General features: G+C 34.5%; 1 protein-coding gene and 1 pseudogene across 1 annotated transcript; one reads left to right on the forward strand and one right to left on the reverse strand.

Moving 5' to 3' along the window:
- Positions 1-1,539: 1,539 nt before the first annotated feature.
- LOC122003070 (molybdopterin biosynthesis protein CNX1-like) lies at positions 1,540-13,609 on the reverse strand. The gene is made up of 13 exons (XM_042558507.1): positions 13,371-13,609; positions 13,133-13,259; positions 11,004-11,134; positions 10,292-10,393; positions 10,126-10,209; positions 9,767-9,994; positions 8,976-9,166; positions 4,956-5,060; positions 4,554-4,871; positions 2,781-2,938; positions 2,584-2,690; positions 2,425-2,481; positions 1,540-2,060 (listed from the first exon to the last, which is right to left on the reverse strand). The coding sequence occupies exons 1-13, from the start codon at positions 13,521-13,523 to the stop codon at positions 1,851-1,853; spliced, it is 1,971 nt and encodes a 656-aa protein (XP_042414441.1). The 5' UTR covers positions 13,524-13,609; the 3' UTR covers positions 1,540-1,850.
- A 3,711-nt stretch (positions 13,610-17,320) lies between these two features.
- On the forward strand, positions 17,321-24,467 carry LOC121999808 (annotated as a pseudogene).
- The last annotated feature ends 20 nt before the right edge of the window (positions 24,468-24,487 follow it).

Below are 24,487 nucleotides of genomic sequence, written 5' to 3' on the forward strand. Positions count from 1 at the left end.
TTAAAAAAAAATAGAATGATCTGGTCCTCAATGATTTATATATATTTTATTGGTAGCTAGCTGTTGTTGTTGTCCCAACTTTTATTATTCTTATTATTATTATTATTATTTAAAATAAAATATTTATTTTGAAATTAATCAATTTGTGACCAATTGAATTATTAATAAACAATTTATTTTGGAATTAAATCTATTAGTATGCCTCTCTCTCTATATGTCCTCCCTCACATGTGCCTGCCTCAATTAAATTTTTTGTGTTTATTTTTGAAAATTTTAAAATAATTGAAAAGGAAGGGAGAAAATATCTTCTCATGAATTCTCCAAGAAAAATAAATAGATTCTGAAAATAGTTTTTCGGATAGAAAATGAATTAAAAATATTAATTATGGAAATATTTTGTGATATTTAAGATTTATTTTATTTTATAATTATTTTTTATTCCGTCACAATTATATTGAAGAATACTTCAACATAAATCCAAAAATTTCAATGAAGTAATGCCAAAACAAAAATCATTTTTTAAATGATTGAGAAGTAATTTATGTTTAATCTCATGTCATTTTTTTTCAATGATATTAGTGATTATTCGGAAGCTATTTTTTAAACGAGTTATTCTTGATAAAAATAATGGTTGAATAAACATGTTGAATTTGAAATTTTTTTTAAAGGATTAATTTGTAATAGAATTAATAAGTAAATTTTTTTAATTTAATGAACCAAATCTTTTCATATCATTTAAAAATTTAAAGCTCTATAACATAAAATAAACCAAATAAATAATAATAATAACTTTTACTCTTAATTATTAATTAATTAATTAATTAATTAGTATTTCAAAATACATGAGGTTCTCCTACAAATGTGGGAATCACAATTTGTAGGCCGTTAAAACTTTTGACAATTCTTCTTTGTTGTCTTATATATTCTCTAGTTCTTTTTCATCTTCGACAAGCCTTCGATACAGAGATTAGAATATCACAAAATTTCATTAAATAAATCTTCGATGGCACGGCCTCAAGTCCTCATTCTCGGCCTCATCTTAGTTGCCATTGTCGTCTCTGTCTCAGCGGATTCTCCGAATTCCTCAACCTCATCAAACGACACCGGCTCCGTGCCTAATGTCCTAACCCCGATTGCGAAATCACCTCTCCCTGCTGACGGCCCTACGAGTGATGATGTCACGGATAGTGATGCCGGAGGTGTTGGGGCTCCTCTTGGAACGACTGCGACTCAGCCTGAGAGTGACTCAATCCCCAAAAGTGGAGCGGGTGCAATCCCCAAAAGTGGAGCGGGTGCTTTGTTGAACGGAGGGGCATCGACTGCCATGGCAATAGCCACATCAGTTTCTATCGTCGGCTACTTTGCAATCTAGATGACAAAGCCACGACGATGCTGAATTGCTAATAGACACTCAATTTTTTTCTATCATAAGTTTATTCTCCTCATTCTCGACAATTTTTATGTATTATGAAGCAAAACCAAAATTTATGTTTGGAACTTTCTCCATTTTACCAGTGAAGAAACAATGAATCACCACAAAGCACAAATTGTAGTGGAACATTTGAATCAAATCTCTATTTGTTAAATTCGAGTCAGATCCATCTGTTTAAAAGACATAATAGAATAGTATCTTTTGATGAGAGATACAAGCAAAGCAAAGGCTTCGAGAAAACTAGTGTATTTTCTGAATTATATGAAAACAGTACGCAAAAATACATACAAATCCTGGTATTGGAACCAGACTATTCAGGAAAAGGCAGATTATTTGATCAAACATTTGGGAAAACGAGATGAGAAAAACAGAATCATTTGCAGATATAGATATTTGCTTGTGGATGCTTCAGCAAGCATCAGTGGGAGCAAGAACAATCTGACCTGGAAGACGCAGCTTTGAAGCTGCGTTCCCATTGGTCGGTCGGAAGGGCTTCGGAATGCGGAGCGTGTCGAGGGTGTTTCTCCCTCTTGTCCCCCTTAATTTGCTTCAGGGCATGTTTGAGTGCAGGAAGCAGTGCGTCCATGCACTCGGCAACTGCATTTGGGTTCCCAGGCATGTTGATGATCTGATGTCGCAAAGAGAAATATTAGTCAAGACTGCATCGCATCGGAAACACACTAACCGATGTAAACACAATCGATTTAGCATCTGAAACCTGCTTTGATTTCCCGCAAAGGGCCTCTAAACAGTTTTTGGTGATCATAATAAACCTCAACAGGGATCGTTTCAACTTAGGATGGCCTAGTAGATGCTAAATAGAGCCTCTTAAGCTACTCAAATTTCATGGCCAATCAAGAAATTTGATGTGGCAAAAGACACGAATAACGGGGATGATTCGACAAATGTACATGTCATCAGCTAACAGATATGTTATTTTCGAAAGTGTACACGTCATGAGACAATAACTAAAATAGTGTTAGGGAAATTACCAATGTCGATCCTCTGATCCCAGCTGCAGCCCGCGAAAGCATTGCGAATGGTGTTACCTGTTTCGAGATCGATTAATAGATTGAAGACATGTATATCTTAGAGCGATGAATTTTGAGACAAGAAAGAAAAGAATACGAGGCGATAGCATTTGGTGATACCTTAAGACTCTCTTGAAGCATCACAAATGAAAGACCAAGAGCCTCTTTCATGATTACAGCCTTTGTAGCTTCGGGTGTTACATCTGTAGGCGTAAAGCCAGTGCCGCCTACGACAACAGGAACATAAAAACAAAACAACTAGAACTAGCAATGATGCATAGTGTAGGCTGTTTAAAACTTGAAAAAGTAATCATCACCTAGAGTCAAAATGAGATCAATGTTGTCGATGTCGCTCCATCGGATGAGAATATCCTTGATTTTATCAACATCGTCAGGCACAACTGCTGTTGCTACCACATGTGCTCCTCCTAGCTTTTCTGAAGAAGTGTTCACCACCGAAACAGCCCTAGGGCCACTGAAGCAACCAAAATTCCTCATTAATCCGTGAAGCAGTCAGTCTAAAATGACTAGAAATGAATATTTAAAAAATAATCTTGTATGTTTATAAGGCAATTACAGATTATAAAACCAACAAGTAAAGCTGCGTTACTACAATTCGCGTAACATGTCTTGATCCCGACCAGCATTCTCAGGTTAGTCTAAATGATAAGCTTTACATATATACACACATATATCAGAAATAAACACATCTCTACATGAAGCTGTAGATCCTTGCAATAAAATTTCAAACATTAGAAAAAAGAGATAACAAGAGAGGAGATGAAAAATAAAAGTGCATAATGTATCATCATACGAGAATATGTAGAGAGAATGAACTAATTCCAGTATATATTGTAGATAGGGTTCAGGGTGAACTTTAATCAAACATCAAATTGATCATGTCTTAAAGGTAATAAACAATACTTGAATACTAAATTTATAAGCAATTAATAATTTATAGTAATATCTGCTTTATCTGTTGTTTGTAACATTTTACACGTTCCTAGAGCTCACTTTTCTTCAGCTTGCTTTTTCATCCATGTCGATTTAGAGAAAAGAAGTGAACCTCACAGTGATTAGGATCGACTAGAATATACAAATAAATGAATGAATATTTCTTAGATATCTGGAGCATTCACATTGGTCAATTGGCTTCTCTTGCCAAGGCCATAATAGTTTTCTCCATATTCGATTTAGCATCAGATATGTGACCCCATTGAGTTGCTACTTCAAGGAGGTGTATCAAGATGCATGTTATTGCAGAAGACAAAGTCTACCACTCATGATGTTTATTTACAAATATATAGAACATTGCAGCTTTAACAAACAATAGGTTATTTTGTTCAAACTAATCCAGATTCCCCGGAGATTGCACACAATATCCTGACATGCTCGATATGCCTGTGGAATCAGCAAGATCTCTAAAAAAAAATGTCACACACATACAACAAATTCTTCACCTTAAACCATATTTGCACAAAGGAATGATGGCGAGGAAACAGCACAGCTTGTGAAAGGAAACAGAGCTCAAACTCAAAATAAAAAAACTTGGTTCATCAGCAAGCTACAAGAACAGAATATTTTTAACATCTTAGTTTTCTAGAACATCTCCAGCATTTAAGAATTCATTATACACTTTCTAGTTCGATTCAACTCGATTATCTTACCAGGGAATTGATCAAGATATTTAGGTATGTCAACTGAACAACAAGATACAGACAGATGCAATGTAAATACTGGCCAACATCAGACAAATTAAGTACTGATAGAAGTTATATAAAGAAAATATGATTTTTATCAATGTCAAATTAAGTACTGAATAAAATTAACACTAAACTAAACTAAGAGATAACACAAAATTTTCCTTCAAACCCTAGATCATTGTTGAATCAAATTTGTTGTGGAATATGTAGACATTATATCTTGTTCAAGAATTGTTGATGGAATTATAATGGAAGCCCACTCACAGATTTGTTAACAGTGCCCTGTGCTTTTTAATAATCAAGGTATAAGCGTATAACAATGATCATATACTTTCAATGTAAGAGTCAAACTAGATTTTAGCTTAGCAAGAGCATCACATATAGTACCTCCGATCAGGGCCAGCACCTGAAGAAACAGTATCACTCACAGTAAGAATTGCAACTCGGACCATTGATTCTTGAGATGTATTTCCAATTTGTATGGCAGAGTGTTGTGCAGTATGTCCAAGCTTAATGGATGAGGAAACCACTTGTTCTGTCAGCTTACTCATTGAAATGTTGTTTAAATCTGAAATGAGTACGGCTCGAACAGAAGTCCCAGCTTCTATTATCTGATCTGTTGCAGGTAACTCTAATAATGCATTTGCAGATTTCATAATCAGGAGTCGACTACTCATTTGTTTTCCAGTGCTCTCAGCAATGAAGCTGCAGATAAAAATAAAAACAGAATAGACAAATCTGAAAGACTAGAATCTTGAAATAGCACTGAAAGATAAGGGCTATCCTTACCCAGGCCTGCCAGATCCATCATCATCATCCCATCTAACAATGGCACAATGAAACTCAGGACGATAACGGTCTGGACTTATGGGGTGTGCAATTCGGGCATGCACTCTGCGAATATGGCCATTTATAAATATCAGCTATTGAGATAGGAGACATCAAAAAAAAAGAGAAGAGAATCATCTCATGACGACAATAATGACGATGAAACAACAACAACAACCAAGTCTATCTTATCCCACTAGATGGGGTTGGCTATATGGATCCTTCTACGCCATTGTGCTTTATCCCCTATTATATCATCATTTATATTTAAATAAATTTTATCTTATTTTATTGTTGCTAACCAAACATTATTCAATCTTCCCCTTCCTCGTTTGATATGCACATTTATCATAGTTTTACATCGTCTAAATGAAGTATTTATTAGTCATCTAAATACATGATCGTATCATCTTAAATGTGTATCATGAAGTTTTCTCTCAATAGGTGTAACCCCGACTTTCTCTTTAATATTTTCATTTCTTATCCTATGCATCCTTGTGAGTCCGCACATCCACCTTAACATCCTCATCTCTGCAATTCTCATTTTTTGCTTATGTTCTCGAGTCATAGCCCAACATTCAGCTCCATATAACATAGTGGGTCTAACCGTTATTTTGTAAAATTTTCAACTCTTAAAGATACTTTAAGATCACAAAGAACAATTGACGCTCTCCTCCATTTCAATCATCCTGCTTGAATTTTATATAAGACATCTTTCTGGCACGCAATCACGGGAAGCCAGGCTTCTGGGCCGTCCGCCATGAGCACTTCTTGATTTACCCTCATGACCAGTGGAAAACTTCTGTAAGGCTAGACCGGTCGCCCCAGGTTCGATATTACCTGATTCATAATATATAAGACATCTTTCTCAATCCCTCCATCCTTTTACAAAGATGATCCTAAATATTTAAAACTCTCTCAGACAACTCGTCATCTCCTATTTTAACAATTGTTGCATACGTCTAATATTGTTAAATTTAAATTTTACTATGCTAAGCCTAAAACCTTTCACTTTTAATGTTTAACGCCAAGATTCAAATTTAGCATTTACTTCTTCTCGTGCATCATCTAGAAAACAATATCATCTACAAACAACATGCACTATTGTACTGTATCTTGAATGTGTCAAGTGAATACATCCATAATTAGTATAAAAAAATAGAAACTTATAGCTGATGCTTAATGTAACTCTATCTTTATAGAAAATGCTTCGGTTAATCTGCCTGAAATCTGCACTCTTGTCACTACATCCTCGTACATATTCTTAATTAGTTTAATAAACGTTATACTCACACCTCTTTTTTCTAGAATTCTCCGTAATTTCTCTTAATACCATATGTAAGTCATACTTATGTTCCAAATATTTTTCAATTAGTTGCCTGAAAAGATGTATAACTTTTATTATCAACCTTCCAAGCATAAATCCAAATCGATTTTCGATAACCACGATCTCCTTCATTAGTTTTTTTCGAATACTTTTTTTCTAAAATTTCATGGTATAACTCATTAAATTTAATACCCCTATAGTTTACACAATTTTGTACGTCTCCTTTATTCTTATATAAGGGAAGTAGAGTATTTACCCTTCATTGATTAGATATTTTTTTAACTTTCAATATCAGATTGAATAACTTTGTAAGTTATTCAATACCTTATTTCCAAGGCACTTCCATACCTCTATCGGAATATAATCTAGCGCAACTGTTTTTCCATTTTTCATCTCATTTAAAGTTTGCTCTACTTCAAAAGTTTGAATTCGATAAAACTTTAAATTTCTATACTTATTTGACCTACTCAAATTATCTAAGTTAAGTTGGTCATCTAAATCTTCATTAAAAAATTGATGAAAATACTACTTTCATTTATCTTTTATTTTCTCATCGTTTACTAATATCCTATTACATTCATCTTTAATACATCTTATTTGGATAAGATCTTTTGTCTACCTCTCTCTCTCTTTAACTATTCTATAAATGTCTCTTTCTCCTTCTTTTTTATCCAATTTTCGATATAAGTATTCAAAAGTTTTATTTTTAGCTTCATCCACTACATTCTTAGCTACTGTATATTTTTTTAAAATTTTCTCATTTTAACAAATATATAATTTCTTATAGGCTATTCATTTTCCTTCACTTACTCGTGTATTTTCTCATTCTACCACCAGGATTCTTTACTTAGTGGTCCATGTCCCTTTTCCTCACCGAGTACATTCTTTGCTATTATTTCCAACTTTAATAGCATCTTATTTCATGTTGTATTCGAGTCGCTGTATATTTCTCCTAATACTTGTACTCCTACCCTCTCCTTAAATATATTTTGTTTCTCATCCTTTAACTTCCATCACTTAATTATAAGAGTTATATATATTTTTCTTCTATTGATACTATGCTTGAGGCGTTTATCCAATACTACTAACCTATATTGGTAGTTGACCTTGCAATTTTTACAAATCTTTCTATCATTTTTCCGAACCATAAGAAAATCAATTTGTAATTTATTGTTCCCCAACTTTGAATGCGAGTGTTCTTATCTTTTTCTTAAAAAACGTATTAGTTAGTATAAAGTACTATCATAAAATCTAATATAGTTTTCCTTCATTTCTTGTTCCAAACTCATAACCCTCATCCGCCTTATCATATTCCTCATTTTTCACGCCTACATACTCATTTAGATCTCCTATTAAAATCATTTATGTTAACGAATGTTTTGTAATACCTCATCTAGGTCGCCCCAAAATCTAGATTTTGTATATTTATCTAATTTTACTTGAGGTGTATAAATGATAATTACATTAATAGTTTATTTCACCATCACTATCTTGAGAACTATAAGCCTATCTCTCTTTCAAAATTCTCTTAGTACATCCTTTAGTGAACTATCTACAATGATACCTATTCCATTTCTTATTTTACTCCTTCATATGTATCATAACTTAAAACCCGAATTCTCTATCATCTTTGCCTTCCCTCTTATCCATTTTTAGGGCTGTAAATAAACTAAGCATTCGTGAACAAGCTTGGTGTTCGGCTTGGTAAGAGCTTGTTTATGTTCGTTCAATATATATAAGATTAATTAAATAAACAAGCTTGAACAGTTTGTTAAACTAAACAAACAAGCTTGAACACATATATGTTCAGCTCGTTAACGTTCATGAACAACATTTGTGAACAATGTTCGTGAACAATATTTACGAACCATATTCATTAATAAAAAGCCTGAACCAAGCTCGAACCAAGCTTAACCTAAGCTTGAATTGAGAGCTCGATAACATCTAAACAAGCCAAGCTTCAAACAAGCTCAAGCTCATAAAAAATAAACCAAGCTAAGCTTGAACAATCATTTCAAAAGCTTGGTTCATTTTAAGCTCGGCTCGGCTCAGCTCAGCTTGTTTATAGCCCAATCCATTTTGTTTCTTGTACACACAAAATATTAATTTTTCTCCTAATCATCGCGTTCCTAAATTCCATATTCGAAATCTTAGACAATTAGTTTTCTTATAATAGACATTATCTTATGAGAAAATATTAAAATATAAATTCAACATCTCAAAATATAAAACATCTTTAATAATCAAATATTAATATACATTTATATTTATACTTAAAAAATATCGAAGCTATATTGGCATGACACCGAAATTGTATCATTTTGGTCCAGGACTGAAATCTCATCACGAGTCGAGATTTTAAACCTTGGTTGACAACTGATTAGCTAATGACACCTTGATTGTGAGAAAATTCAAAAAAAAAAAAAACAGACACACTTGGAAACTATAATTTGATTTTCATAAATAGACAGGAGAAACATAACACAAGTAGCTAAACAAACGAACTAATAATAAATAATAATGATGACAAAGATAAAAAACAACAATAACAATGATGACGCTGATGTTGTTGTAAAGAATCTTATATTTTGAAATTAGAAAAGTTGCAAAAACATGAAAATTAATTATATGTTAGGAAATGGATTGACAATAACCTCTGGAGCTGGGGGTTTGACCAACCAAAAAGTTTTCGTATTGCAGGCACAGCAAATATGTTGAAGCAAACAATACAACTCACAGGGTTTCCAGGAAAACCAAAAGCTAGAATAGGCTTTGAAAGTTTGTTTTGTTTTGAATCCGTAATGATATGTGCAAATGTCAATGGCTTTCCAGGCTTCATGGAAACCTGCATGAGTACTCAACCATGTAAAAATGAACCCGCTCTAGAAAGTCATATTAAAAATTACTGTACCAATATTTAACTTTCTTTGTTACATACATCTACTTTGCAATTACTACTACTTACAAAAAAACTAAAAAAACAAAGAGAATGAAGCTGCTTGAGCCAGAGATATATATATGAATGGAGATTTTAACGAGAAAGAAATTGTTGATTGGTGCAACCCTACCACATGAATTAATGAGAGAATATTTTTTTAGCACGATAGGATTTCATTTGAGCCCTCTTGTTCACATATCATATTAAATTTGATTGGCTAACTATTTATCCCAAAAAGTGGTTAATTATTTCTAACAGAAATATCTAGCTGTTGCTACTGTATATGTATGATAACCACTCCAGTTGCATAGCAGCATGCTCCAGCAAGTGTCAAAAGAAAGATTATATCCTATTCATTCACAGTTTTGGGCATCGTGATTCAACCAAAGTTGTATCTCATGTTGCCTAAATTGTATAAATTAACTGGCATGATTAACATGAACTGAATGCATCAAGAATTTCAACCACTGGAAGCAAGGAATAAACTGTGATAGGATCATGATATACCTTTTCAAAATGTATTTGCCCGATTTTAGATAAGCAGGGTTTAACTAAGTCTCTGTCTCCCATAGAAACACCACCGGAAGTGAAAAGTACATCAATTCCTGAGCCAATAGCTGCATCGAAAACCTCACTAAGACTATCTTCTTTATCACAGGCAATACCAAGGTCAACAACTTTACAATTGTGTTGAACAGCAGCCGCCATTAACATTGCACGATTAGAATCTCTTATCTGAAAGATGAAATAGGCAGTCATAAGAATCCTGTAGCTCTATAGCATGCTTAAACATTCCTTTTTGTCAATCACTATAACCAAGTTTGCAAATGTATGGTAAACATCAATTAGACCAACTGAAAAATCACCTTGCCACGACTTAGACACTTAGTTGCTGGCTCAACTAGCTCATCTCCAGTAGAAAGAATTCCAATGGTTGGTCTAGGATAGACCTTTGGTCAGGCAAGTGCAAATAAAGCTCTTTAAGTTCTTTGTATATATGATTGAAAATCTACATCCGCAGATAATATATACCTTCACTAGTGTGACACCTATAGTGGCAAGCAAACCAATCTCTGGACTGCCTAATTTTTCACCTGTCATCAATACCCTAGCATCTTTCTCGACATCACGACCCTGTCAAGTGCAGTCAAAAACAAGAATTAGGATAGATTATTGAACAAACTGCTAAAATAAGAATTTGTTCATCTCTTATCAGATAACTCATCATGTCTATCTTTGATCAGACAACCTGGATATGAACCAACTAGTATCTAAGAAGATAATTGCAAGATTATCATATATGTGTTCACCATAATCCTTCAGTTATTCCTGTTCTTGTGCTAGTTGCTGCTTTTTTATATGATCTTATATAGATAACCATTGTCCATTAATTTCATGATTTCTTAAAGTTGCCTTAAATATGTGTCCTACACTTGATAGCCTAAGCACCTTCATGGAAATTTGTTGCATTTTCTCCCATGTTTATTTCATCAGTGATTTGACTTGATGTGCTTGTAGACAGAAATAGCCAAGAGTAGATAATACAATATGGTATAGTACAGTTGATGGGTTTGAATTGAATTTCATAAAACTGTCTTAATGTTTGAAACAAACATAAACACAAACAAACTGTTTCAAAGAAAGTTTAGTGACATTTGACTTACGAGTATGCCAAACAACAGGGTTCATTTGGATGAGAACCAAATTTGTTAAAGTAGAAGTCAAAAGAGTTAGAATCATGTACCACATTACGGATGTCATTCCCCTTAGATACTCTCGCCAATATTCTCACTCTCTTTCCTCCATTCTCATTGTCAGTCACTTTTTCAGTATTCTCTACTTGGACAACTGCATCAGCGCCATCAGGAATTGGGCCTGGAATTGAGTCATACATTATTGCTAAAAGACTGCACAATATTAATTCAATACATAAACCAGTTATCAGATGAATTTACAACAATAACTACAATGTGTAAACTGCCTGAGATGCTTTATAAATCAATGGCTCTTACAACTCTAGAGAGGTCATTTATAAGGATTCATGACCAAAAGATGTGATACAAGCAGTAGTTCAAACTTATGTTACAACTCAGATTTAGATAGTAGTCCTTTTTTGCAACACAAAGGGTAGGATGTTCTCTTGCTAGGGGCACTGAAGCCTCACAGAGCTTATTTCCAGTTTTCAAGGTTCTAAGGTTTTTTCCTCCTCCTAAACTCCCTTGGAAAGTTGTATGGTGGAAAGAGCTTCATTGCCTACCCAAATTATCTTAATGTGGGAATCAAGCATTAGAATTCACCATGCATATACAATCAGCATATGGATGCTAAAGGCAACAATTTGGTCAAGGTGATCTATCCCAAAGACAATTTTATAGACATCAAGAAATACTACCTCAAGTGTAACCTCGTCATCATCATACAAGAAATTCCAACAATTTTCAAAATTGCTAACACTGAAATCTCCTGAAGTTGACAATTTCAACCACACAATAGCTTTCTCTACTTTGAGTACCAATTTGGTTCCTTCATGCCTTGTCGTCTCGTGAGCTTGCATCTTTCAGTGTTGAGAAGCGTCAAAGAGCCATCCAACACTCTACTTTCAGTTCATCTACAAGAGGGGCAACAACAAATATTATCTTGGGTTATTCCCTAGCTTTAAGAGGGCTGTTGAAGGAGAAGAATTTAATCTACCCAAACCGTGTGTTATATGTTTTGCTTCTCATTGTGCAACTTTTTTCATATCACTTTATTATTTTATTAAAGTCACTTGTCCTTTCCTTGCAGCCATTTGCCTTCTATTTTGGTTCACATGAACCGACTTTATTGAACTCCAAGAGAGATCAATGACTTAAATTGGTCTCACAGTCCTTGTTGCTATAGCTCCATGTTTGCTCATGGTTTGTATCCATTCATGAAGGCGAGTGGGGGCATTGGATTCAAAAGCTGGGAATCTCCAATAGCAACTCCAACAAATCCCACCTACACTCACACACTTCTTGCATTTGGAATACTCAGTAAACAATTTCCCCTGAAACTCATAGACCAACCCAAGTACCCAACTCACTTAGGCATACTGTTGTTTTCCTTTCAAGCTGACACACATCTTCATTTTCACGGTAGCATGAACATATTGGAAGACACATTAATGACATTAGAACCTCGGTCATCCCATTGATGATTCCCTTGACTGAGAAGGTGCTTGTAATTTCCTTGAGCTTTGGTATACTCAACTTAGTGAATTATAAATGCAGTAATATGCCTTGAGTTTTAAAAGCAACAGGCATAGTCTGAAAATTTCCACCGATTCTAAAACCAATAGACTTAGGATGAGTATTCGTGACAAGGGCATCATCTCATTGCAATGTGTTGACGAGTTGGTCCAAGGCCATTTGCATGTCTCCTTGCAGCAAAAAACAAATTTTGCATAGCGAGGGAATTTTAGTGCACAAGTTAAAAGTTGTATGTTTTCACAAGATGAGGGAACCTCACTCAACGTACTCTAGTCATGGAATTAAACCGCCATAGGGGCATAACAATACAACCCCATCCGGCTGGGTTCCCTCGAGGGTGGCCAGATGGGGCGGTGTATTGTACTGCCCCTAAGGTCCCCCAAAGTATGCCCCTATGTCATGGGCCCGTAGCCGCCCTCGAGGGAATCCTGCTACGACCCATGACATAGTTACCTTGGGGCGGTTTAATTCCATATATGGAAGTTTTAATGCTTTGGACCATCTATACTGGTATTCAACCAAAGGCTCAAACACAGAAGCGAATAAGCGAGGCATAACATTTCAAGGACGGCGCATGTTCACAGAATTGAACCAGAATACAACAAAAGGAAGGGTGGGAAAAGACACGAGCCAAGTAAATAACCTCCAGTCGTCACATAAGCAACGGTTCCAGGAGTGACCACCGTGCCCAACCCATCGTTTCCGGCTCTCGACTCCGTTATCACCGGATAAACACCAGGCCCGTCCGAAGCCACCACAGCGTACCCATCCTGTAGCAAATAACCCAACCCGATATGGAACGATTCCAATGAAGATCAATTAATCGGAAACACGAATATCCCGGCGCGACGAAAGAGAGGGGAAGGGAAGCAACCAGAAACCTTGATGGAGGCGCGATAGGGCGGCAAAGGGTCGGGAGCGCATACGTCCTCCGCGAGGATAAGCCCGAGGGCCTCGTGAAGCCGCACGGAGACCGGTGGCAGGCGATCTGCCGCGCCGAGCACGATGCGTAGGGCTTCTTCGACGGAAAGCATTGCGGCGGAGACGACGATGGAGATCGCCGCCTTGGGCTCTCTGGAAGCGGAGCGGAGGAGAACGAGTGAGTTACTTATCCCCAACCCGGTTTTTATTGCTATTTTTAAACATTAAAGTGAATATTAGAAAAACAAAATTGCACACGTTTGCCCTCACCTAATCTGTTTGTTTTTCCAAAAGCATTTATTAAATTTAGATGAAATATTACTATCAAAACTTTACTTTTACTTTTGAAAAGCATTTATTTAATTATTAATATCATAATTTATAATAATAAAAAAGTATATATTTTTTTTCAGCAATTTACTAATCTACTCACCTAAATTTCTTAAATATCAAAAAAATTACCAAATCACGCATTGGCTTCTTAAACTACCCCTAGTTCGCACTTGATCACACGATCATGACATCGTGGTTAGGTGACTGTTCAACCGTGTGGTTGTGATTTCGTGGCTAAACATCTAGAATATCAAGACAAAGCTAGTCAGAGTGAGTCTTGCTTTGCTTGTCCAACCAGTAGTGACTTGAACACGTGGCATATGGGAAATGACTCCAGGATATATTACAATAAACATCCATATAAATACTAATTGTGCCAACTTATAGAGGCAGTTAGGTGATCGCTCAACACGTAGCTGTGATTTTACAATAAGTTCGATCGTGATTTCAGATCAAGCAACCACGAAATCACAATAAAAGCTTGGTCAAGCGAGCCTCACCTTGCAATTTTGAAAAAAGAAACACGTTATTATTTGGTAATTTGAAATGGGGTATATATATATATATATCAATGATGTGCTCTCTGATATTTCTTGTGCGACCGTGAGCGACATTTGACGTGGACAATTTGATATAATCAAAACTTAATTTTTAAATCTCTTTCTTATCTGCATGTAATAATTTTTCTCTTTTTTTCTTAAATTAAAATAAAATTCTATCTTCTATTTCCTATTATTACATGCAACAATCACTATGTTATAATAGTTACACAATGTTGTAGTAGTTATATAATAACTGCTACGCGTTGTAGCAACTACTACACAACAATTGTAGCAATTATTGTGTAGTAGTTGTTACAATATGTAGCAGTTATTGTGTAATAGTTACTATAACGTTGTAGCAGCTACACCACTTTTAAAAATCAGCACCACAGTAATTATTACATGCAATCATATGAGAAAAAAATTATTTATTTTAATTAAAAAGAAAAGAGAGAACATTTGTTATATGCGGATGAGATAAATATTAAAAAAATTAGGTTTTGGCTCCGTTAAATAGCTCACGTCAAATTCCACTCACAGTTGTGCAAGAGGCATCAGGCAGCATATCAATTTCGATATATATGTATGCCTCTAGGAAATTTTAAGAAAAAAGACACTTAACTTCACTAGATTTTAAAATATTAGTTGTTATTCATTGTGTATAAACATTCCGATTATTCATTTACAATGAACAATAAATTACTATTAGAACAGACTATGAAGCTATAGTCAAATATAGCGAGCAGACAAAAGGATTATGAAAAGGATTAAGTACTGAAAGATGATTGAAATTTACATATACCATTATTAATAAGGGTTTACGTATTCACTATGAACATATAAAAGGAATTAACAATTATTTAACAGATACTTTATCTTGTCTATTACATTAATCCTCGTTTCTTTCAGATAATGGATAGACCAAGGAAGGTACGAATATCATTTGCTACTAAAACAAAAAGATTTGGAAATCAAGAATTACAACAATTCACACAACATGAACATCAGTGCCACTTTATATTCATAGACAAGTTAGATCATATACAATACTGTCTTATTGATAATATTTAGCATATTCCAACCATTCTTGACAGTTTTGAACATAAGATAACAGTTATTAATGTTTTAACAAATTATTTTCTAACAACCATATAGAAGTTAGCAGGTAAGAAATTATCTTGTTATATTATTTTCTCTGAACCATAAGCTAGGGTATATGTTACTTGGGAAGAAACAAATTTAGCAATACAAGGTCTAAAACATCTTTTCTTTAAAGAATACTATTAACTTGAAGAGGCTTTCAATACTGCCAGAGCCTAACTTGGTGCTAAATTTTTATTAACACTTTATTAAAAACAACAACTCTAGTAACAAACCCAATTAGTCTGCAAATTCATGAGATTCCTACATATACATAAATTACTGAAGGAACTCATGGGCCTCCTTCCTCTTCTAGAGCATTAAAAGACAAAATGTCGCATAGGCCTAACTATTTGACACTTACTCAATTAAAGGAGCAAGCTGCTACAACTTTTACTCAAAGAACTTCAGTAGCCCATGTATTAAGCTTGCCTAATATCATACATGATGACATAAACTCTTATGTTCGAAATCTAGCAGAACAATTTACATTATAGACTTTTATTGAATTATATGAAGTCTTGAAAGCCTTCCATAAACATCTCCCTCTTGGGATAACTATTGTCTATGAAGCAAAATTTGGCTTAAAACTCAAATGTCAGAAGATTGGTCCAACCTATGAAGACTCTACTAAATACGGGTGTCCATGCCAGTTTTTATATTCCTTCCACAAAGTCAACCTGGACTATGAAAAGTATAAAGTAACCTCTTACAAACGAAGGCTCATTACGCCTTTTCTTCTAATGGACTATGGACTGCTTTATAAAATTTGGATACATAATCGACATTCTGTCAAAGATTTTCCTAAAAAAGCTCGACACTATTATTTCTCTGGCCCTAGAAAAAGAAGAAACTTTTGTAGTATGTACTTTTGACAACTCTCCTCTTGAATAGATTGACCTTAATATTGAACTAACTAAACATCTGGTTAAACTAGACATCAATGAAGTTGGAGGTATTCAAACTGAACTTGAAGACTATCCTTCTGACTCATATTTTGATTGGGAAGCTTCTCCTACTTTTGGGGATCATCTAAAACACTGTAGAGCATCAGTACAAGAAACCAATTAGGCTTGAGACAGTTTGACAGACCCCAAACAATTATCTCCTAATAGGAGAAACCTATACTGAAAAAAAATCTATTAGCCAAAGGATATGAGCACCAAATTTTTTCCAATTTAAAGAGAGATTTGTTTTACGAGATTAGTTATAGAGAGATTTGTTTTCCGAGCAATCAAAAGAAAGATTTGTTTTACAAGTGATGCGACAATGAAGGGGGCCCACTCGAGGGAAGCCAGAGTCAAGAAGGGTAGCCACGACATGGCGGTCAAAGTCAACAATCAGAGGACAAGCTTCTGGTGGCCAAGCGGTCGGCTTGTTCGCCCGGTCGGACGACTTCTCCGGCCGGGTGGAAGACAGTTTTCTACGCTCCTATCAATATAGGAAGGGCAGTATGTTCTCATGTTCGCAACGACTGCAAAAGGGATTGTCTGCCCAGATTGACTGTCTGGCTAGGTTGGGAAGAGCTACTCAGCCACGCAGCTGTAATAACAGATTGCCTAAGTGATCAGACGGTGGCCCCAAGCCGAGCAGCTCCCCCGCTCTGCCAAACAGTGAGATCTTTTGCCCCACTCAGCATATCTTCTTGGGAGTTTGGCCACTGTCCCCACGGATGAGTCTAGTGGCTAGCACATGAGGTGTTGCCACAATGAGGTCTGAGGTTCGAATCTCGGTAAAGCCGAGATAAATACCTCCCTTATGTGTTAGTCACTATTCCAAAAGCTAGTAGCCGCCCGTGATTTACCTCCTCTGTGTTGGCCCTAGGACGGGTTGGCGGGGACGCTGGGGGCGAGCGTATTCACCTTTTGCCATAATTGGGAGTTCATGCCACTGACATGGGGGCATGGTTAGGCGACGAATCGTACGTAAGAAGGTTCTACCATCACGTCAGAGATATGCATGCCCCGTTAAGGTAAGGTGTCATAGACGCTTTACTGACACGTCCTTTTATAGGACAAGTATGAAAACATATAGTCACCTTGGGATGTGTGCTCGAATGTTTTTGTAGCTTCTTATGCCTTGGGATGCATGCTCGCATGTCATCGCAACTCTATATAAAGGGGGGGTCCAACCATCAGAAGAGTTACACGTGCGCATTCTCACTGTTGAGACTTGAGAGCTTTCATCCACTATTTTACTGTTCCTCTTTGTTGTCGGTGATTGACTTGAGTGTTGGAGGGCCAATGCCGGGGACCCCCCCTGCTCGGCACTGACGTTTTTGTTCTTGCAGATCAAGCGTAGTCTTTGTACAGTCAACCGAAGAGTCATATCCCCTGCCAGCCATCTTCATCGAGTTTGGACAGGATCAACAAGATTAGTTTTTTTTAGAAGTGGTTTCTTAGAAGTTAAGTTCTAAAAAGTGACAGCAAAATAGAGCAGTATGTAAAGTAGAATAGTAAATAATAACAATAAATACTAAATAGCAGTAAGACTATCAGTAAATAATACCAACAGTAGTAGTAGAATAATATAGTAAATAGTAGCAGTAGAACAACAGCAATAATAATGCTATAATTTTTATACTTTTTTTATGCTTTAAGAATACTTTGTCTTATCTTTCTATTTTTGTTTGTTTTCTAGAGAACGTCATCTGTTCAGGATTTCATCGTTTAACCTTACCCCAACTTATGTGTTAGACTTTAGGTCAAAGATACCCTTCTTACTTAGCCCACACAAGTCTTATATGATTTTTTTTTTATTATTCCTAATACAGTTACTGTTCACATGTCGGTTACTAAGATAAGGACTGAGGAAAAGAACCAAGAAAAGATAGACGACATAGAGTTCAGTTCATCATAAAAACAAACATAAATCTTATTTAATGGAGAATTTTTATCGGGAAATACAAAAAGAAAACTTGGACATTTACATATTTTTACATGTAGTAATAAAGACAACTTACAAAGAAAACTTACAAACACACTTGAGCACACTGGGGAATTTGGATAGTTGCATTGGTAGTGGGAGAAATGAATGCCTCAAGAGGAGGGGTTTGAGGGTTTTTTATAGGCAAGAGTGGAGAGTATTTGTTGGGAGAAGAAGGAAAGCAGAAGAGAGGAGCCTAGAAAGAGGAGGCTTGGTGAGGGACCGGTGGAAAACAACAAAAGAAAAGAAAAGATGAGCTTGGAAAGAGAAGGCTTAGTGAGGGACATATGACAGTCCTTTTGTCTGGGTGGGTATATTATCGTTGTGGTAAAAGGTAAATACGCTCGCCCCCAGCGCCCCCACCAACCCGTCCCAAGGCTAACACGGAGGAGGTAAATCACGGGCGGCTACTAGCCTTTGAAATAGTGACTAGCACATAAGGGAGGTATTACCTCGACTTTGCCGAGATTCGAACCCCAAACCTCATTGTGGTAACACCTCATGCGCTAGCCACTAGACCCATTCGAGGGGACAGGTCGTGTAAATAGAGAAAGATGTCATAGATGACATTTTTAAGTAAAGTAATCATGGGAGATGTTGCTATTAAGTCTCCATGTTATCTATGTTATTGTCACCTATAAGGTATGGAGAGGGAGTTTGTGAGCTTCCGGCTAAATCTGGCTGCATACTTCTATGGAGTGTTGCTCTGTATGCTTTGACAGAGAGAACAGAACTGATTAGTCGCTTCTAATAGAATCATTCTATTTTTCTTTGATAATGTTATAGCAGAGTCGTGATGCGCACAGTGCACGACTGTGCGCATCGCGCAGGATATCAACACCTTTTTTTCATTTTATATTTTTTAAAAAAATGTTGAATTAAAAAAATAATTAAAATATATTTTTAAAATTTTATTTCTAAAATTCATGCTTCCCAATTAAGTTATAATTTGTAAGTTATTTTTTTAAAAAAGATTTCTCTAGGATTCAAATTTTCAATTGGGTTATAGTATTTAGAAAAAAGAAAAATTTAAAATGAAATAAATTTAAATATTTATGGAGTATTGTAATATGTTTAGGGGATATATTCATGGATTAAGGATTTATATATAAGGAAATATTAATTTTTTAAAATTCAAAATTGAAATAATAGATATTTTATGTTATTATTTGTTTAAAATTTTGAATTAAAAAAAATTAATTAAAATATTTTTTAAGATTTGATTTTAGGATTTATGCATCCCAATTGGGTTATAATTTTCAAGTTATTTTTTTTTTAAGATTTTACCTCTAGAGTTCATGCATCCTAATTGGATTATAATATTTAGTAAAAAGAAAAATTAAAAATGAAATAAATTTAAATATTTATATAATATTATAATATGTTTAAAGGATATATTTATATATTAAAAATTTATATATAAAAATATTGATTTTTTAATTCAAATTATAAAAAAAAATTAAAAAAAGTCTGATATGCTGCAAGAACAGTCAAATACTGTACGATGTGTAGTATATCATTATTATTATATATATATATATATATATATATATGATTTAATAAATTGTCAAAAGAATTTTTAAAATTTATAAATCGAATTCAATAAAAATCCGCTTGTCTGATAACATTCACATTATTTTAACTGAGCAACATCACCAACTCCCACGTCCCTACATACACACATTTAACTTTTCCGTTTGGAATCGATTCCAAAAGAAAGAATCAAATATTGAGATTTTTTATTCTTCACATTTTGTTTTTAACCAAATGGCTTTGTCCTTTTTTTTTCATTTTTTTTTTTTGTCTAAACGTGTTTTAATATTCTTCCCTTATTCCAGTTTCTCCGTTAAAAAAATTATTACAAATTTAACTTTTATTATTTAGATTCTACTATTTTAATAAATAAATAAATAGAAGGATATTAATAACACATTTGAAAACCAGACAAAAGACAAAAAGGACATGTTGACTGTTCTAGATAACTTGGAGCCGTCATTTTAGAATTCGGGTTATGCTGTCTCGCCCAATACAAACACGGGGGAATTGAGTTGAAATTTTATCACTTCATCCGAGCCCAAACGGTCAGTCCGTACGAGTTACGGGTCCAAATACCATGGTGGCCTCGTCTCTGGATTGAGAAGAAGAATAAAAATTAAAATTTAAAGTAAAAAATTTAATAACTGATGAATGGCCTGTCTAATTTACAATACAAATTTTCAGTCATTTTTTATATATTTTTTGATAGCTCCATGATTTTACTTGTCTAATTAGGGATAATAGTTTTTTTTCCCAAACTCCATGAAAGATCTGATATTTAATTTGAATAGATGGGGATATAGAATAATTTTTTAGATTTGATTAAATAATCGAACATGTGTATTCAGATAATTGGATATAAAAGCGGGTGTAAAAGAATCCTAACCATACCCGATACGAAAATCCAAATTAAATCATAGAGTTCAGCACAAAAGCTTATTTGTGGTTTTGATTTAAAATCAGCACCATATTAATATTAAATTTTGATTTATTTCGTTTAGCTGAATTAAAAATTTTAAGAACCGAATTATCTAAAATAATTACTTTTTTAAGAACGAATCGAATTTTTTAATTTGATGATTTAATTCAGTTTAATCAAAAATTTTCATCCCTAGTAGAATATATCCGATCTTCCGTTAGGTATGGAAATAAATATTCGATCCTTCGATAAATATAGGGATGATAGTTGAATATTCAATGGGAATGTATCTAATAAATATGAATGAAGCAGGATGAAAGTGAAAGTTGAATACTTAATATGGGGATGGATATAATAAATATAGATAAGGATGGAGAATATGAAATCACACAAACCTAACCTATTGTCATCCTTAACTTGAAAAATTCCCAATCTGTGAAATTGGTGGGCCGACCCACCGATAATGAATTTTTGACGAATTGACCTACTCTAGACCAACCCGTCTAACAATTCTACTAAGGGTAGGTTAAATTCGAGAATTCGACAAGGGTAGTATTGTCGAGAAAATGTATATTTTACTATTTTATTAAAAATCTTGACCATTTACTAACTAATTTTATTGAAGTCCAAAATACAATTACATTAATATTTTTTTTTGTATTGACATCAAAAATAATTCTAAGGCTTATTCTTATTAATCAATTAAGGATCTAGAGTTCGAGACTCATGTGTGATGTATTATTAAGAATTTTTCTTATTAATTAATCAAAAATCTAGAGTTTTAAATTCAACCATAACTATTATTGTTTAAATAATCAATTAGGAATTTAAAATTTTTTTAATCTCATATCTCACAAGATTTAAAAAATATACTTTTTTTGACTTTTAAATTAAGATTAAATATAATATATTAAATTAATTTTTTATAAGAGTTAGTTACACCGACGCGTACAAGGCGATCCAGCTCGCGAGCATTCGGTCGTGGAGGTGTTCACTGTTTCCAGCAGCCCCAATTTCTTCATGCCGTGGCAGAGGAAGGTGCAGAGGGAGATCTTCGGTTCTGGTGAGTTCAAAATTTCCCCTTTTTTGTTTTTTCGCTGCATATTTTGCTCAGTCACATCAAAATTCCTGTCTCGTTTGCTTGTCGTGATCATTTATCATCACCGGATTGTAACTATCTTGGGGCTGGCTATATGAATTGTATTTCTCCATTGAATCCATTAAGATATTTTTCAATTTTTATGATAAATATTGACGGTATATTTTATGCTATGAGAGTTGTTAATTTTAAAATAAGCATCTGAGCTTTGACATATGCAAATGTTTAAATAGCAAATTTTGAAGATTCGTCAATAAAATATTGACAAGGAAAGGTGGTTTCAAAGAGAAGTAATTTGTTAAGTTTATTAGTTGGAATCCTAGTAAGTACACTATCAAGAAGAGATTCCATGTACATGTTTGGATACTTAAGGTAAATTGAATGAACAGGGACATTCTCATTGTTTAACCTTTCTTTTATTCAACAAGAAAACATTTTCCAATATTCAGTGAATGGGTGGTGGAAGAGAAAACATAATGGTGTTTAGGTCATTAGGTGGACTGAAAAGTTTTGACTTTGTAGAGGAATTTGATGACAACCTTTTATTAATATGAATTATGGTTGATTAAATAATTCATACTTAAAAACCTGATCAAAGCTTAATTTGCAAAAAAACTTACGGAAAAAATAAAAACTTTTTACAATTTGATTTCAATAAATGGCAATTTTTTGAAAAAAAAAAAAAAAAATGTTACGTGCCGCACATACTTTCACCTGATATAGTCAGCATACTATAGCCTAATCTTGGTTATACCTACACCTTCTAGGAGCAGCTAATGAAATTTGTCCATTGACTCAAGTATTTTAGAAAATTCATTTGCATATGCTGAGCTGCATATACTGGTTTTCATTTACAAACCACCATAACCGCTTTGTTCTGTCTGATGTCTTACAGGATTTGCGATTCCTGGGCGGCAAATTGTTACTAATGCTCATGTAGTTGCTGATCACACATATGTACTGGTAAGAAAGCATGGTTCACCATCCATGTACAAGGCAGAAGTTCAAAACTATCGGTCATGAATGTGATTTAGCTCTTCTCACCGTGGAAAATGAGGAATTTTGGGATGGTATGATTTTTCTGCAGCTGGGTGACATTCCTTATATACAAGAAGAAGTTGCTGTTGTTGGTTACCCTCAAGGTCTGTATGCTAACTTCAGAAGGGGCAGTTTGATCACTTGCCAATTTTTTTTCTTAATAAACATCTTATTTTTAATCTTGCACCTGTTATATTTAATTATTTATTCCTCTGTAGTTTCTAATAGAATGATGTTATGTTGCTTCTCAAGTTAAGAAATACTTACGTATGTTAATGGCTGTATTACTTTGTTGTAGTATCTCTCTTTTGCTTTACTAGCTGACTAAATTGTCCTAATACAGCAGTTGAACAAGAAGATTTATGTAAAGGTCATTATTATTTTGGCTTTCTTTGGATCTCGTAGCAACTAATTTTGCTCCTGAAATATTAAACTTCCCCTGTGCCTTTGATTGTGCTCCTACTTTTTGAGAAGACAAAGAAGCTTGAACAATGGACATGAAATATTAAACATTCAATTAAATGTGATATTTTGATGCAAGGACCTTGTTGCATGTCTGTTGAAACAATGCTATTATCCTTTCACCCTGCATCTAATTCAAAGCATCATTTCGAGTGCAGATGGAGACAACATTTCTGTTACCAAAGGCGTGGTATCTAGAGTAGAACCAACACAATATGTTCATGGTGATACCCAGCTAATGGCTATACAAATTGATGCAGCTATTAACCCAGGAAACAGTGGAGGACCAGCAATTATGGGTGACAAAGTTGCTGGAGTTGCTTTTCAGAACCTTTCAGGTGCAGAAAATATCGGGTGAGTTAAATTGGTTTTTTATTTTCTCCTTTTTTCTTGATTTCAGATTTTTTTTCAGGCACGATTTGATTAAATATTTTGCCTTAACCTCTTTGTTTCCTTCAGGTTTTGATGGATGATGTCAATACAGGATACGAACGGTTCACGGAATTGAAGGTTTGTACTTGATGATTGAAAGTTTTTTGTTCTCTTGATCTCATTACCGATGTTGGAATCTCGAATGCGCATAACCATCAGGTGAAGAAAGTGAACAGCGTCGAAGTTGGGAACCTAAAGCATTTGCATGACCTTGTGGAAGGTTGCTCCGAGGAAAGCCTACGACTGGATTTAGACGAAGAGAAAGTCATCATTTTTAACTACAACAACGCGCGGCTTGCTACACTGAGAATTCTGAAGCGCCACAGAATACCTTCAGCTGCGTCGAGTGATCTAGTCGACGAGCAAAAAACCAATGGTGAAACTGCGGTGGCATCCTCAACTTGACTTCATTGTGTACATCTCTTCTTTAGAATTTTGAAGGCATTACCATTCAAAAAATAGGAAAGAAACTAGGTTGAGGGAAGTCTAAAAATAGGATTAATATTTATACTATTTATTATTATTGGTATGTAGACGTTAAATAATCTGTTTTAATTAGTTTATATGGCGGATTAATGCCCATTTGCAATTGATTTAAATTTGTTTTAATTTATTTTTCTCTGTTCTTCTAATTGGCACTCAATTCTGAGA

Source organism: Zingiber officinale, chromosome 7A, assembly GCF_018446385.1.
Source record: "Zingiber officinale cultivar Zhangliang chromosome 7A, Zo_v1.1, whole genome shotgun sequence".
NCBI classification, from domain to species: Eukaryota; Viridiplantae; Streptophyta; class Magnoliopsida; order Zingiberales; family Zingiberaceae; genus Zingiber; species Zingiber officinale.